Source organism: Ovis aries, chromosome 2, assembly GCF_016772045.2.
Source record: "Ovis aries strain OAR_USU_Benz2616 breed Rambouillet chromosome 2, ARS-UI_Ramb_v3.0, whole genome shotgun sequence".
Taxonomy (NCBI): Eukaryota; Metazoa; Chordata; class Mammalia; order Artiodactyla; family Bovidae; genus Ovis; species Ovis aries.
This window is the reverse complement of record NC_056055.1, coordinates 994,930-1,010,759: the sequence shown is the minus strand read 5'-3', so window position 1 is coordinate 1,010,759 and position 15,830 is coordinate 994,930. Positions and strand designations below refer to the sequence as shown.

The window sequence follows — 15,830 nt, the reverse complement described above, 5'->3', positions numbered from 1 at the left end:
CTCTCCACTCAGCCCCACTCAGTGCCCAGGTCCTTCCCACAGGGCTCTCACTCAGCAGGCATTTACCCAGAACCTACTGTGTCCAAGCTGGCATAGCCACAAGCCATCCGTGGCTCCTGGACACTTGAAATATGAAGAGTGCCTCTGAGCAGTTCATTTCAAAATCTCCTTTAATTGTCTTCAATGGCTACGTGTGACTAGTGGCTACTCTATTAGACACTGCAGCTCTAAAAATAGAGCGAGCGTTCACCTGTGGCCCACGGCTCAGTCCTGCGAAGGAGAAAGACAGTGTGTCAGCCCATAATCATGCTGGATGTGGTAAGTGCTTTCACTACTAATAAGTGAAGAAAACTGTAATGCTCACACCCGAGGTTCCCTCGGCAGCTGTGGGAAAGGCAGCCGATGCCTGGTGGAGGCTGATGGCGATGGTGAGAGACAGGAGTGAGGACACGATGCTGACATGAACGCCACGCCCTGGAGGAGCCCAGACCTGCCCGCGGGTGGTGAGGGCCAGCCCTGGCACTGGCTGCATTCATTCCTGGGGCTTCCTTTTGGCACCAGATTGCCACTTTTCCCTTAGACTCTTCTGCCTAGGCTGTCCTGCTGGGACATTCCAGGACTGTGGGGGATGTTGTTTTTTAGAAAGACCCGTATGTGTCTGTGGACGTGAGCCCAGATGAGTCTGGAAGAGGCAACAGCTGGGAGGCAGGCTGGCTTCTCCAGCTCTTGGACCACAGCCGCTGCAGGTGGGAGAGAAGCAGAGAGCGTACTTCCCCAGCTGGGCGTGTCCTGTCCTGCCCACCCCCTGCCAGCAGACAGGGGGTCCACGTGCGGGCATAGGAGGCACCATGCTCCCCTGTGTGTGTCCCAGGGTTTCCTCCCAAGGCTTCACTTGGAATTGTTTCAGACCACTGGGCATCGTCGATCAGAAAGCGTCTGCTAATCACGGAGGCTCTTCATCCTGGCCCACGCAGCCACAGTGTCTGGGCTTCCCTGGAGGCTCAGACAGTAAAGACTGACTGCAGTGCAGAGAATGCCGGTTCCATCCCTGGGTCGGGAAGATCCCCTGGAAAATGAAATGGCACAACTCACTCCAATATTCTTGCCTGGAGAATCCCATGGACAGAGGAGTCTGGCAGGCTACAATCCATGGGTCACAAAGAGTTGGACACCACTGAGCGACTAACACTTTCACTTAATCCAGGAGCTGTTTGACATAAATAAAGTGAAATCTGGCCTGGGGGCTTGATTGTCATGTCTAAAATCGATACCAGGAACTCACAGTCTGATTTTGTTTGTAGGTGGAGCACAATTTTATTTATAGTTTACGTTAGTAACTATAAAGAAAAAAAAAACGAGCATCAAACCATGTTAAACTGGCAGAAGACACTGGAAGCTTGAGGCTGACTAATTCTGGAAAGTTGGAAAAAATGAATCCAGATGGTTTACAAAATGCAGGAGAAAGAAATAAAGGCAATTCACGTGAAAAGACAAGGCAGTCTCCATTCCCCTGCTCTGAACTTTACAACCCCACCATCTCAAGTCTGAGCGTCTGGGGATTTCGGGTGGCAGAGAGGGGAGAACCAGCAAGAAGCCCACTATCGTGTTGAGTTAACACCAGCGTGCTGGGTTCACACCATCATGCTGGGTTCACACCAGCGTGCTGGGTTCACACCGGCTTGCTGGGTTAGGGTTTTCACACCATCGTGCTGGGTTCACACCATCATGCTGGGTTCACACCAGTGTACTGAGATCACACCATCGTGCTGGGTTCACACCGGCGTGCTGGGTTCACACTGGCGTGTTGGGTTCACACCATCGTGCTGGGTTCACACCAGTGTACTGAGATCACACCATCGTGCTGGGTTCACCATCGGCAGACCTTCCCATTGCCCAGTGGAGGTGAGCCATTCTGAGTTACATCAAGGTTAGCTGGCCCATCATTCGCCTGTACCTGACTGAGCCTGTGGGTGACAGCAGCCTGGCTGTCTGTTCCAGTGAACACCTGGTGTGCAGGTAGCTTTGATGCAGTGCAGACACACTGAAAGGTTGTTGCTGAACCATGAAAGACACTGGGATTCTTGGCTTCTGGAGGAGAGGAATTCAATCCAGGGCCAGAGATGAGGCTTGATCTCTCTGCCCCCTTCTGATGTTTATGTCAGAAGTTTTCCCTGTCTCTTTTATACTTTAATAAAACTTTGTTACACAAAAGCTCTGAGCGATCAAGGCTCATCTCTGGCCCCGGATTGAATTCTTCTCCTCCAGAGGCCAAGAATCCTGGCATCTTTCGTGGTTCAGCAACAACCTTTCAACACCCAGCAACTTGTTGATGGACAGAGTCAAGAGAGAGGAGATTTGGGGAAGTAACTGTAGTCCTCGTGAGCCACAAGTTCACCAACAGAGCCCAGAAGGACAAGACTACTTATTGCTACACTCACTGACGTATTCAGATAAACACAGAGTGAATCCATCAACAAGTCCACTGAAATCCAGGACCGCATCTGGAAGACATGGGTTGGAATGGAAATCGGACCTGACCAGTTGTCAGGGACGGAAGCCAAGAGGATGTGGCCATTCATGCAATGGAATGTTTGTCCCCAATTATCGACACAGCTTCTCCCCAAATCCATGTAAATATTCCCATAAGAGAGATCTCAGATAGCTGTTTATTTCCTATTAGAAACGCTCTCTAGACCAGTATGTGTTTCCTTCAGCTTCTCTGATTCCAATAAATATTATCCTGGGGTTGACTGTTGTGTTTTTAAGAGATGAGAACAGTCAACAGGCAGAAGGCCCATCACACTGGGCTCACGGGGAGGCTCTGTGCCTCCTCCTCCCCCATCGCCTCCCTCCCACCTGCCGTGTCCTCCCCGTCGAGCCTGTGTCACCTTCCCATGTGCAGCTGTGATCGCGTCCACTGATTGCATGAGAGAACTCAGTAGCTCCTGTTTGCTGCACCCAACCCTGAGTCCCTGAGCAGCCCACAGGCTGCTCCGACCCCACTCGGTTCTCAGATCCGCGTGCTCACCCCCGGGTGTCTGTGTATGGCCCTCCAGGCCCATCTTCAGGGCCCCTTCCCGGGGACGCCCCAGCCCCCTTGACTTGTCGCCCCTCTCCTTACGACGTGGCCCCTCAATGTTTCAATCCCACGTCTGCCACTCTGTGTCCAGTCGCTCAACAGCCTCTTGGTGCCCCTGACCCCCTGGGTGCTGGGCGCACCATGGTAAACACTGAGCAGAGCTTCTAAAGCAGAATTACGGCCAGGGCTGAGTCCTGTGGGACCAAAAGTGACCTGAAAGGTGGATCTTCATCCTTGACCTCTGAGTCTGCTGCCCAGCACAGGCCAGCATGGAGGGGGCTGCCGAGATGATGACGCACTGGGTGGGTTTTGACTGAGTGAATTCCTGGGTCCAAAAGTAAGCTGATCATGGTCTGTGGGAATCCCCTGCCACAGTGTTCAGCTATTAGTGGGGGTCACACACCTCATTTAAGACACATGGAATAATCAGGAAGAAAAGGACTATATTCAGCACTTTGGAGAATCGTTCTTTTTCAAGGAAATGTCATGCGTGCCTACCCTGAGGGTCTCGCCCAAGTTTGAGCAGTTTCAGCGTGATCAGTGCTGGATGCTAGGTCAGCTGAGTGCTGTCTGCAGTGCCGGGGCGGGGCCGACGGCCTCTGTAGACTTGAAGCTTGTTCTCATCGGTAAATGTTGCGGTCTGTCTTCTCAGAGTGTCATCCTGTCTACACAAAGAGTGTTATCTTGAGAATATTCAGATCCAGATATATCCAGAGCTTTTCCACAACCTACACATTCTCACATTCCACAGTAATGTCTACGTGTGAATGCAACGTGCAGGACTCGTTGTCATTTCTAAGTGCAAGGGCTTCCGTTGTGGCTCAGCTGGTAGAGAATCCGCCTGCAATGCGGGAGACCTGGGTTCGATCCCTTGGTTGGGAAGATCCTCTGGAGAAGGGATAGGCTACCCGCTCCAGTATCTTGGCCTGGAGAATCCCATGGACTACAGTCCACGGGGTTAAAGAGAGTCAGACACACCTGAGCACTTTCACCTTCTGAACGCGTGTTACACTCAGGTGCACGCGGGTGTGTTTGGAGAGATGGTTAGTAGACTCGTGTTGTCAGTTACGGGGTGCTGCGCACGTGCTTTGTAATGACCTTGGGGATGCTCTGAGGGTCGCCGGGCGACCGCAGGGGCGGTGCTGACGGGACCGAGAGAGGAGGCCCTCGCCCGCTGGGTTTCTGTGTGTCGCTGCCCCGTGCACAGCTGCTGCACACGCGTCACAGCCCGTGTGCACACACCCTCTCTGCACTTGTGCTGAACCTCAGCCTCTCCAACCACGACTCCTGAAGCCCCGACGCTCAGCGACAGTAACTCAGGTCTTCTCTCTCTCTCTTTTTAACAGCGTGTATGGTTGTCCCTTGGCTAAAAAAAGAAAAACGCAAGACAAACAGCCCCAAGAGCCTGCTCCCAAGCGGAAACCATTCACAGTGAAGGCGGACAGCTCGTCAGTGGACGAGTGTTACGACAGCGACGGCTCGGAGGACGCAGACGAGAAGGAGGAGGACGAGGATGAGGAGGACGAGTCGGACGAGGACGAGGAGCAGAGGGAGGATGAGGAGGAGGACGAGGATGGGGACCGCGAGGACGAGGAGGAGATGGACGAGGAGGACGAGGACGAGGAGGACCACGAGGAGGAGGAGGAGGACGAGGACGAGGAGGACGAGGAGGAGGACGAGGACGACGAGGAGGACAACGGTAACCCTCCGCGGGCCCCGGGCTCAGGCGGCCGGGCAGCGCCACGGGCACAGCGGGCCCCCGGCTCTCACTGTCTGTAGAGAAGTCTGCCGAGCACCCCTTAGACCTTAGGTCCGAGCGGTCATCCCCGAACTTGCTGACACGCCTGCGGTGTGCTCGTTTGTGTAGCTTGGCCGCTTTCATCCAGAAAGTTCGGTCTGCGTTTCCCCCGGTGCTCCCCCCGAGAGGTCCCGTGCTGAGCCGCTCCGGGGGTGGTCGGGTGGACGTGGCCCAGCCCGCGGGCCTCCACGGGACCTGGAAGCTCGGTGTGACCCCCGCGCACGAGCTGGTGAAGTAGGCCTTGTCCTGCAGCTGCCGAGGCTTAGTGTTAGTGACCATCGGGCAGGGGTCAGGGAGGAGCGCGGCTCTGTGCAGCGCTGGATTAACCCGTCGTCTGCTTCCGTGTGGGAGAACCACGTTTCTAATCCGATGAGACGGACAGGTCAGAAGCCCTCTGTGCTGGGTGGTGGCACCTTTGGAGAGTAAATTTCAGATGGCTCTGCTTTTACATCCAGCTTTCTATTAGTGTCAGACTCAGAAAGACCAGAGTTCAAATGCCAGTCCTTTCTCAGAAGTTGTCTCTTTTCTAGAGAGAAGTGGGAGGTTTGTGAAGAGCCTAGTTCTAGTCTTTACTGCCTTGGAGTTTGCCTCAGAGAAATGGCAAACCGCTTTAAAAAGCGAAAGGAATCTTTTTTCCCCCTTATGCTGCTTCTTTGGGCTCAGTTCTCTTCGAGAATCTGAATTTGGAGCAGCACTAATTTTCCAGCACAAAGGACAGCAGTTTCCATTAGTGGAGAGAGTTTTCAGGTCCTGTAGATGTGAGCAGGTTATTGCTAACCCGCGGGGTGGACACAAACCAACATCCCTCCTTCCGAGGCCATACGGGTCAGTTCCAGGAAACTGAATTTTTGTGACAGGATCCTCGATTGCTCTCGTGAGTTAGGTCCTTATGAAAGGACCTTATGAAAACCATTAGACGCATTTACATGGATAATCCGAGCGCGCCTACAGGTACCTGTACACACACACACACACACACACACACACACACACCCTCCTCATGGATTGAAACAGGGTCTCCCCAGCTTATTCTCCTTGTCTCGTGGTGCAGAGGCCGCCTGGGCGTCAGCAGGCGGGCACCGCACGCTCTGCTGAGCAGCCTGTGCTGCCATTAGTGAGGAGCTGGGGCTTCCATGCTGAGAATTAGAAACAGCAGCTCTGGGTAATAAGGTTGTGGAATGGGAACGGAGGTCTGGTCAGTTTGGAAAGTCATTTCTGGACGCCGTCTCCAATGGGGATCGTTCTGGGTGAAACCGTCCATTGTCGAGGCTGCTTCGTGACTTGCAGCTTAACCACGGCTTCGCATGAAGATGGTGTGAAATACTGCTCTTCCCTACCGTCTCTCGGTGTTTCAAAAGCAGCAGCCATGACCATCTGAAGCTGTGGAACCTTGGGTGCTTGATGGGTGAGAGTGGGAGAGATGTGCGCGCACGGGAGCCCCATTTATCCAGGTGTCTTAATCGGAGTGCAGATTCTGCCCTCTGTCTGCTGGAATGAGACTGACAATTCTAGCTTACTTAGGGCTACGGTTTAAATAATCTACTTTTAAAAATGCAAAGTAGCATTTCACAGAAGTGAACAGAGCCTTATTGAAACAATAGGCTTCAGCTTGTGACTGTATTGGGTTTGTTTGCTCGGACTTGAACGCTTAGAATTGCTTTAAAAAGTGAGAAAGCAAAGCTAGAGTTTTCTGGGAAAAGTCAAGTAAGTGGGCGTAGAAAAGGGTTCATGAAACAGCTGCATGATTATAACATCTGACCACGTGCCACCACCTGGCACCCAGCACCCAGTCAGTGTTCTGCAAACATCGAGTCCATGTCAGAGGCATGGAAGGAAGTTGGTTCCAGAAAGAAAAGGCCAAGCAGAAGGATAAATGATTGCCTGCCGGCTCCTGGTGTCAGAATTCATGCTCAGCTCTGGATTCCCCAGCTGAGCCCCAATTAGAATCATTGATTACGTGAACTTGAATCAACTAGAGCGGCTAATGAGAGGTTCAGCCAGGCTGCCCATACTGTGGCTCACTCAGCCCATACTGGGCTGCCTCTTCTGTTATAGGACGAGTATGTCAGTTTGACCAAATAGTTTGACAGTAAAGTGTAGTCAGTTACTCCCTCTTGGACAGGCTCTCATCAAATCCTACATCCCAAAGAGTCGTTAGCTCAAAGATGGCCCGTGTGACGGACCCGGCACCGAGGTTCTGATTTACACTAAGCTCTGGGCTGGGGGCGTCACAAGCTCGCCTGATTTCTAAGTCAGACAAACGCATCCCTCCTAAGAAGAGCCCACTTCCGAGGCCTGGTTCCTGGAGAACGTTCCACAGAGCTTCTCTGTTCTGGAGAGAAGTCTCCACTGCAGGAGCCCGTGAACATGCATTCCAAGACCCCGGCCACCCCCATGAATACCTACCAAGTGGGCTGAGCAGCAGGAGTTCCCTAACCCCAGGGCCAGGCATTTCCAGGAAGGTTAGACCCCAGGAGACATAGCTGGGTTGATGAACCATGTCTTCCACACGGTCAGACTCCTAGCTGTGGCCACTTAGGACAGGCAGGCTTCGAAAGGCGTGTGCCCGCCTGCTCCTGTTTTTCCGTCCTCCCCGCCTGCGCTTTGCTTGCCTGATAGCTCAGTTTGCTGCCGGGATCACCACCAGCCAGTGTGAGTTCTGCCCCCACGGCCGCGTCTGTAACGTGGGAAGCTCAGAGTGGCTGCAGGACACCCCCACAGAGCGCGCCTTCCTCCCCTCCACGTATTGGCAGAGACTGGGCGTTTCTGGAAACCTGGGGAGAGCGCCTCTTGTGTCTGGTGACCGGAGCGCTGGGTCAGCGTCTCGAAGGTGCTGCTGCCTGTCCTGGGGGGCACTCTTGGTGACCGTCATTCTCCGAGGGGGGCCTGAGCCTCTTTCTGAGCCAACAGCGCAGACAGTGACCAGTGGTTAACGGAGGAGGAGGCAGGGCAGGCAGCGTGCAGGGCCGGGAGGCCTGGGGGGGCACTGTGGGGCTGCTCAGGAGGCCCATCCGCACGCCGAGCGTCCCCGCCAGAGGGGACCCGGGCTGCTCGGGAACTGCAGGGATGAAGCTGAGCTGCCCTCAGCCTCACCAGGGGATATAAAACCTCAGGTTATTTCTACCAAAAGGATGCTGTTTTCTTTCCCCACCTCTACTATCAATTGAAGTGTGGAGTTTACTGAGAGGTTTCGTTATAGAGAAAACAAATGTATAGAAGCCACCAAATTTTCAGATAGGCACCCACTGATCACAGAAGAACCGTTATAACTTGCAAATGAGGTGTTTGCTTGAATGCTGAGGCTCCTCCGGCAGTGTAGTCACACAGGAACCAAAATATTGCTAATAATGTGCGCTTCCAGTCAGCATAGTGACGTGAGCGCGGTGCTTGAGCTTCACGGGGATTGTGCAAGAAGGGCAGGCTGGGTAGACGCTGCTTCCCTGTCAGGATGCTAATGAGATAGACACCGAGGCTCAGAAAGACAGGACTGTTTTCGGTAAGAGACAGGTGTGTGCTTAGACTCTTGGTTGGTCCTCTTTCTCCAGAACTCAGGTTCTTTATATCGCGTTTTGCCTGTTTCAACAGGAAAGGCTATCTGAGTAATTCATTTTGGATTACGTTAGATTCATAACTAATTAACCAAAATTATATTTTGTCCAGTCGACCTGTCACAGGCTGGACTTTTGCATGAAGAATTTTATTTTCAAAATGCATGTGGTGGCTTAAGTCTGCAATTATCAGATTAAAGTTCCCTTGTTATCCTAAAGTTAAGAAAATGACTATCCAGGGGTTGTAGATTATGAGAGCAGATTTTGTGCATGGTATGGTTAGTACCTTTTCCGAATCTCGTGATTTGAGACATACAGATTCAATGGTTATTTAATGCCGGGTAAGTCATGGTCTATTTTCATAGTACAGCCCACTAAAAAGAACGCATCTTTAAATAATAGACACACACATAGATGTGTGTATAGAATAAGTATTTGCATCTCTGTCTCCTCTGGAGTATATATTGTATCTGCCTGCTGACAGGAAAGGAAATTCCATCGGGAAGAATGTAGGAATGTGCTGTCCAGACTAGAGAAGACCCTCACGTCCACTGCCATATTTAACACTTAATTTCTTAATATATTTTGTTTCTAAAATACATTTATAAATATGCAAAGTCCTTTCTTTGCTTACCCTTTACTTGAATCTTGGGGCTGTCTTGACAATTCAACTTTGAGAACAGTTGATTTGCCCAATTGGGTCAAATGAAGTGAAATTGCAAACACCTTCCTTTTCTAGAGATTTCCTCGCTTCATGTTCTGTGTATGAATCAGCCAAAGATGTGTATGCATGCCTGGAAGTTCACGTCTGAGAGGAACTGAGTGGTTGGAGGAGAGTGTGGGTCACCACGCTGAGGGTGTCTGCATACGCGGGCTGCTCTGGGCAGGGGAAGGAGCTGGGTGCCGGGGTGGTGGTCCGTGTGGAGCAGAGCCTGGTGTGCTGCGCTTGCCCCTTCTCCCGCCAAGGACCCCTTCACGGGGGGCGGTCAGCGCCCATCCCGTTCTGACTCTGGGCTCTGTGTGCACTGCCTGCCCCCACAAGCAGCCCCCAGCATCCTCCAGCTGCTCGGCAGACACTCATCCGTCTTTGAAGGGAACTCAAGACAAAGCCCACCCTCACAGAAACCACTTTTTAAAATTGCCGGTTTCCAGGGCGTTTTGTTCTTTCACGCAGGGTAATGTACTAGGTGTCACAAAATTAAAACATTGTGACAGCTTGCAGTCAGTGGGCCTGGGCTTGGGGCTTCCCAGGTGGCGATGGTAAAGAATCCCCCTGCAATGTGGGACATGCATGAGTCTTGGGCTCAACCCCTGGTCAAGAAGGTCCCCTGGAGGAGGAAATGGCAGCCCACTCCAGGGTCCTTGCCTGGCGCATCCCATGGACAGAGGAGCCTGGCGAGCCACGGTCTGCGGGGTCAGAGAATCAGACCCGACTCAGCAACTGGGCACACACACACACACACAGGCCTAAGCTTCCCGAAGAGGAGGCCAGATGAGGAAGCAAGGGTCTCCCGCTGAGGCCCCTGAACCTCCCTCTTGACGTGGAGTTTGCTCTGATTAGCCAAGTACCCTCTCGCATCCTTCCCAGGAAACGGCCCTGATGAGGGAAGTGAGTTGGAACGCAGACAGACTGTGAACATCAGAATTAGCCCACCAGCTTTCTCCCGCAGTCAGCAGAAAAAAGCATTGCGTTCTGAGATCAGCATGAAAACCAAGATGTGTTTAGAAGGCAAGGTCTCAACTGCTCACAGTTGGGAGAAAGAATATGATAACTTTCTATCTTAAAAATTAATCTCTCCCTTCATCCATGAACATGTTATTTTAGGAAGCTTAGTATTCAAATACAGCGAAGCGTATGGCTCTACCACTTAGAAATGAGTGAGGGCAGAATTAGACATTTCTAGATATCTGTCTGTGATAAAAGCTAACTTTCTCCTTTCAAGCTAATTTTACAGAATTAGAACATATAATTATATCTTATATTTCATGAATTTTCAGATGCTTCAATACAAACCAGAAAATTTGCTAACAAAGTGAAGTCATGTACGTTTGAGTTGCCAGCAACATGCGTAAAGTATGGGGAAAATCTTTTCACATAATAGTGAGAAATGGTCAACGTAAGAGAGTAGGTCTAACACGTCTTTACTCAATCTGTTTTTAAAGTCTGCTTGGAGGGATGACCAGCTTCTGTCTTTGTTTTCAGTTCAGTTCAGTCACTCAGTCATGTCCAACTCTTTGCGACCCCATGAACCACAGCATGCCAGGCCTCCCTGTCCATCACCAACTCCCGGAGTTTACCCAAACTCATGTCCATGGAGTCAGTGATGCCATCCAACCGTCTCATCCACTGTTGTCCCCTCCTCCTCCTGCCCTCTTTGTCCTAATTTAATTTTTATCCCACCTACTCGCCTGGCGGGGTGTGGAGCAAGGTGTGAAGGCACGTCCTGACACCCTGGACACGTGTCTCTCTTGCTGGAGTTCAGTCTGGCGTCCAGAGGTCAGGATGATAATACCAGCCCTTTGCTCACCTTGCTGCCTGCTTGCGAAGCCTAACGCAGGTGCCATACAGATCGAGGCTGAAGAGAGGTGAGCGGTCCAGAGTGGCTGTGCAGCAACTGATTCAGGTAGTTTCTGCAAGAAACTGGGCTCCCAGGCACAAACTCGAGCCCCTCTATGATCCTGAGGCCAAGGCCCGCGGTGATGCCGAGCAAACATGCCGTGTCCATCAAGGCTGAGTCACCTTAAAGACTCAGAGCTTGGTGGCAGCTCAGCTCAAAACGTGGGGTGAGTTTTCTGTGCACACAGAGCGCACAGGGCTCCGTGGGAACCAAAACCTAAACAGGCACCATTCTTTGCCTCCAAAACATAGTAGAGTGTGGAAGAGGAGTGTGTACTTGAAAACCCATACATAATAGTTCTTCACAAAGGGCAGAATTCGAAGCCATGAGCCAGGAAGGAGGACTGAGAGACTGGAGTTGAACGCAAGAACTGAAGCTTCCAGATGACGAAGACCGGTGAGTTTCATATTAGGGTTCCAAAGAAGGTGGTAGTGTTTCTGAAAGGTCTTTTCTGTCTGATACAGATGGAATATGCTTGAAGAGGAGAAGGGGGTCCCTGCACCCCCAAGTTCCTCCCAATCATACTCATAGGAACAGCCACATCCAACCTGTCTGTGAAACAGAAGGACCAAAACTTCCAGACTCCTCTGCACTCCGCGGTTCACAGCGTCAGCAGCAGTCTTGTTCTACTGGGTCAGGGTGTTCAAGGTCGACCAGCTAATTCGGAAAGTCTCCAAGCTGTGTGTGTGCATACGCGTGTGTCATGGACACACAGACACACAGAGCGAGAGATGCAGTTGGTTAGTGTACTCTCGTCTGTCTCAGTCTGAAAACTACTGATTTCAAAGCAGCTCTGGTCTGGGTGGGTTGTGACTATTCTATTCTGCAGTCCTCAAACATAGATAAACCACAAACCTAAAATGTCATCAAGTAGAAACGTTCTCAAAGCAGCGAATAAGTGAAACTTCATTCACCCACATTTCTAATTAAGATCCCTGACGAATAAAAGCTTTAAGAAGCATAGTGTGCACAGCTACACTGGAAAGCAGTATGCAACTGGATCCCTTGTGAAACCATTATTTTTTGCTTCAGTTTATCTCATTTAGCTTGAAAGGCATTTTAAAATCATGCTCCAGCTTAGGCAATGGACAAAATGTAGAATCAATAAGACAATGGAGCTCTTCCGAGCGGCTGTAGAGACGAAACATTAGCCTGCTCTTTGGACGCCATCGGTCAGCTGTTCACGCGTGAGGTCTGACTGGGGTGGAAAGAGATGATGCGTGGCCGGGGGCAGGTGACGAGGAGAACCATACTGCAGACGCCGGGAGGACCACGCTGCAGACGCGGGGAGGACCACGCTGCAGACACCGGGAGAACCACACTGCTGTCGCAGGGAGGATCAGCTGCAGACACGGCGCGACCTCCCCTCCCCCGCTGCAGCCCTGGGCAGCGGGCTGCCCCTGGAGACAGGACTTCTGCCCTCGGGGCACCCTTCCATCTGCCCCAGGGAGTCGAGGCCACATGGCGGTCAGGACCAGAGCGTCACCTCCAAACCAGGCCGGCTAGCCAATGCCTGCCGCCGGACCCCAGACCTCCCAGAGCTGTTCCCAGACCATGCAGGGATCTGGTGGTGGGCAGTCCCTGTCAGTCCACGTCGCTTAAATACAAGTGTAAGTTAAATGCACACATAGGTTATCAAAGCCGGGAGCAGTGCTCAGCTCCGCGGGCTGGCGCTGCACTAGCCACCTGGCAGCCCCTGGCCACATGTGCTTATTTACATATAAACACCCTGAATTTGAATTTAACTTAAGGAAGCTTGCAGCATGCTCTGCACCACCCGGCTCCCCACCGCTGCCACCTGCTCCTGGGGTGCACGCCCCTCATTCTCCAGTCCCTGCCCCGAGGCCAGCTCCCGGCCTGCCGGGCCAACTCCGCCTGACGTGACCTCCGCCCGGGTCTCCTGTCCCTCAGGGTCACCACCGAACCGCAGACTTCATGTCGACTTCGTTTGCTTCTCTTCCGGCGCCGACGCCGCGATATCCCTGTTGCCCATCCCTCTCCTGGGGTCACCCATCTGCCCCAAACGCGGCTCAGTGAGCAGCAGTGGAGGGAAGACACGGCCGTGCTCTGTCTGGGTCAACCAGGCCCATCAGATCTGGGACACTTGGGACCTCGGCTGGGGACGGGGCACAGAGGTGCCCTGCGGTATCCTCTCTGACCTTTTTGAAGCTGGAGGAAGCCATCTGGAAAAGCAATACTTGACCCGAGGAACCAACAGACGGAGGCGCCCCCACACCTGCACCCCAGCCCCCATCCAGTGCCACCCCTTTCCACCCCCGTCTGCGCCCTGAGGTCACTCTGGCCCCCCACGACGGGGACGATGGGGACAGGCCATGCGGGTCTGTCTCGTGGGGTTCGTCTCGCGCCAAGGAAGGCTTCCGGCAAGGTCAGGAGCCGACATGGTGAACGTGCAGAAGCCCAGGGCTCGGGGGGAGCCCGGCGTGTTCACCAGGGACCCAGTGCCTGGGGTGCGCCCTGCTGAGCCCGGGACAGCGGGACGTGGAGAAGCATGTGTCCACTGCAGGGATGGAGCCTCCGCAGCAGACACACAGCAGGAGCGAGTCTGGCCCCGCGAACCGCTCCTTCTGGGAGAAGCAAGTCGAGCCTCTGGCAAGCAGACAGGTGCAGAGAGGAGACCGCAGCGAAACGGCAGTGGGAGCGGCCACGCAGAGCTCCGAAGGGAGGGCTGCACGTGTATTTCCGGTGATTACACATAATTCACCCAGATCATCTCCGCCGTGATGAGCTCCGGTGAGGACAGAGAAACTGCTGTCCGACGTGAGAGCAGGGACAGACGGCCCAGGACCAGGGGCAGTGCTGATGGCGAAGGACGCTCCTTAGGGGAACTGTCTGTCCTTCCCGATCTGCAGGGGGTCGTCCCGGCGGGGGGCCCGTCTGGCCCTCCTACCTCTGAGCTTTGCCTGCATCCCAGCAACTTCACTGCGGTGGGCAGGAGACGAGGGGACAATGCCCCGTGAGAGCAAGGCCCCAGGTGTGGGGGGCTGCCCCCCAGTAGAGCACCTGCAGAAGGAGCACTCACCTGTCCAGGCCTCGGCGGGGACCGCGGTGCCCCTGAGGAGCCTGTGAACTGGTCTCTGGGCGTCGGGGAGCCTCGGGTGCACACAGTGAGGGAGACTGACCGGCTGGCGTGCAGCCTCGACCAGAAGACCGGCCCAGGGAGCCCTAAAGGCTTCTCACAGGCTGGCATGTGGCCCCAACCAGAAAGCAGGCCCGGGGAGCCCTGAATGCTCTCACAGTCGGCAGGGGACTGGCTGGCGTGCAGCCTCGACCAGAAGACCGGCTCGGGGAGCCCTGAAGGCTTCTCACAACCAGCAGGGGAGTCTTGTGCCAGATAGCAACCATCCATCTTAAACAGCTTTTAAGAGAGATGCCGAGTATTTCATTACCGTAACCCGGGCATCAGCCTTCCCTGGCCATCCGCTGGTTAAGAGATGCTGAGTATTTCATTACCGTAACCTGGGCATCAGCCTTCCCTTGGCGGTCCGCTGGTTAAGACTTCCAGGTCCAGTGCAGGCGGTGTGGGCTCCATCTCTGGTTGGGGAGCTAAAATCCCACCCACATGCCTCATGGCCAAAAACCCAAAACAGAAAACAATACGATAATGCGGCCAATAAAGACTTTTGAAATAGTTTTTACATCAATAATAATGTCTTTTTTAAAACAACAGGCAACTCTCCAGGTCCACGCTTGGGGTCGCTGCAGTCTGTAGGTGCAGCGCTGTGCCTGGCGCCCTGGGGCAGGTCTGACCTGTGCTCGTACATGTTTAGCCAGCACTGGACGCTCTGGGATTGCACAGGGCCGGTGCTGGTGCAGAAATGCCTGTTGTTTGGAGGAAGAAGAAGAAAGGAATTGTACGTCTGCATCCAAGGAGAAAATAAGAAGCAGTGGCTTCTGGGGGAGAGGCCGAGGGGGCCCTGGGCCAGCTCTCAGGGGCCGATTCATTGCTCTGCCCGTCGAGAGCCCATCCCGAGCTCTCAGAATTTGAGCTAAGGAACCCAGGATACCCAGGAGAGGGGCCTTCCACTCTGCAAAGGAGACCTCAGTGTCCACCCTGCCGCATGAAGTCCTGGGCTCCCCCTGGGTGCTCAGTACAGTAGGGAAGCTAGGGGGGGCCTCAGTGAGGTCAGTGGGCCTCTGGTCCATGTGGCCCGCTCTTCCCAGCCTCCACCCTTCTCACCAGCAGAGGAAGGGGAACACCCAGGAGTGACCTTTCCTGCATGAAGGGCCGGAGGAAACTGTGGGCTTTTGTGATTTGCAGCCCATGGAGGGCGGGCTCTTAGACCACATCTCCTGTGACCTGGCGGACTAGAGAATTTCTGCTGTGGAGTGTCTCTTCTTCCTGTTCTACGTCGTTTTAATCTGTTGTCTACTTGAGAGATTTTAATGTCTGGAAAGAACAACAGCAACCAACCTTTTGATTCTAGACACTGAAAGAATCAAAGGGTGGGTCTCAGACTAACCTTTGGAGACAAAATTCTCACTGAAGTCTGCACAAAGTTCTAACCACATCAAATTCTGGTTATGAGGATGGAGAAGAAAAATTTTCCTACATGGCTCCAGTTTTTAGAGAATTTTTTGTTGCTGTTTTCTAGTTGTAGCTTTGAGCATAAATAGTTTATAACAATCTGACTCAAAAGATAAAGTTCAGATCTACAACATTTCACAAAGCTCACACTGGGATCCAAAAGATGCATAGAATCCCAACAAAAATCCCGGTGCACTCGGTGAGGAAACGCTGTGGAGACCCCATGGGCTGAGCTCCTGAG

General features: G+C 53.1%; 1 protein-coding gene across 20 annotated transcripts in view; it reads left to right on the top strand.

Moving 5' to 3' along the window:
* The window catches only part of MYT1L (myelin transcription factor 1 like), a 403,728-nt gene that overhangs the window by 288,469 nt on the left and 99,429 nt on the right, over window positions 1-15,830 (top strand). For all 20 annotated transcript variants that reach the window (XM_060410777.1, XM_042242758.2, XM_060410779.1 and 17 more), the window contains one exon: window positions 4,426-4,778. In XM_060410777.1, coding sequence (XP_060266760.1) covers window positions 4,426-4,778 — 353 coding nt within the window. The remainder of the gene's footprint in view (window positions 1-4,425; window positions 4,779-15,830) is intronic.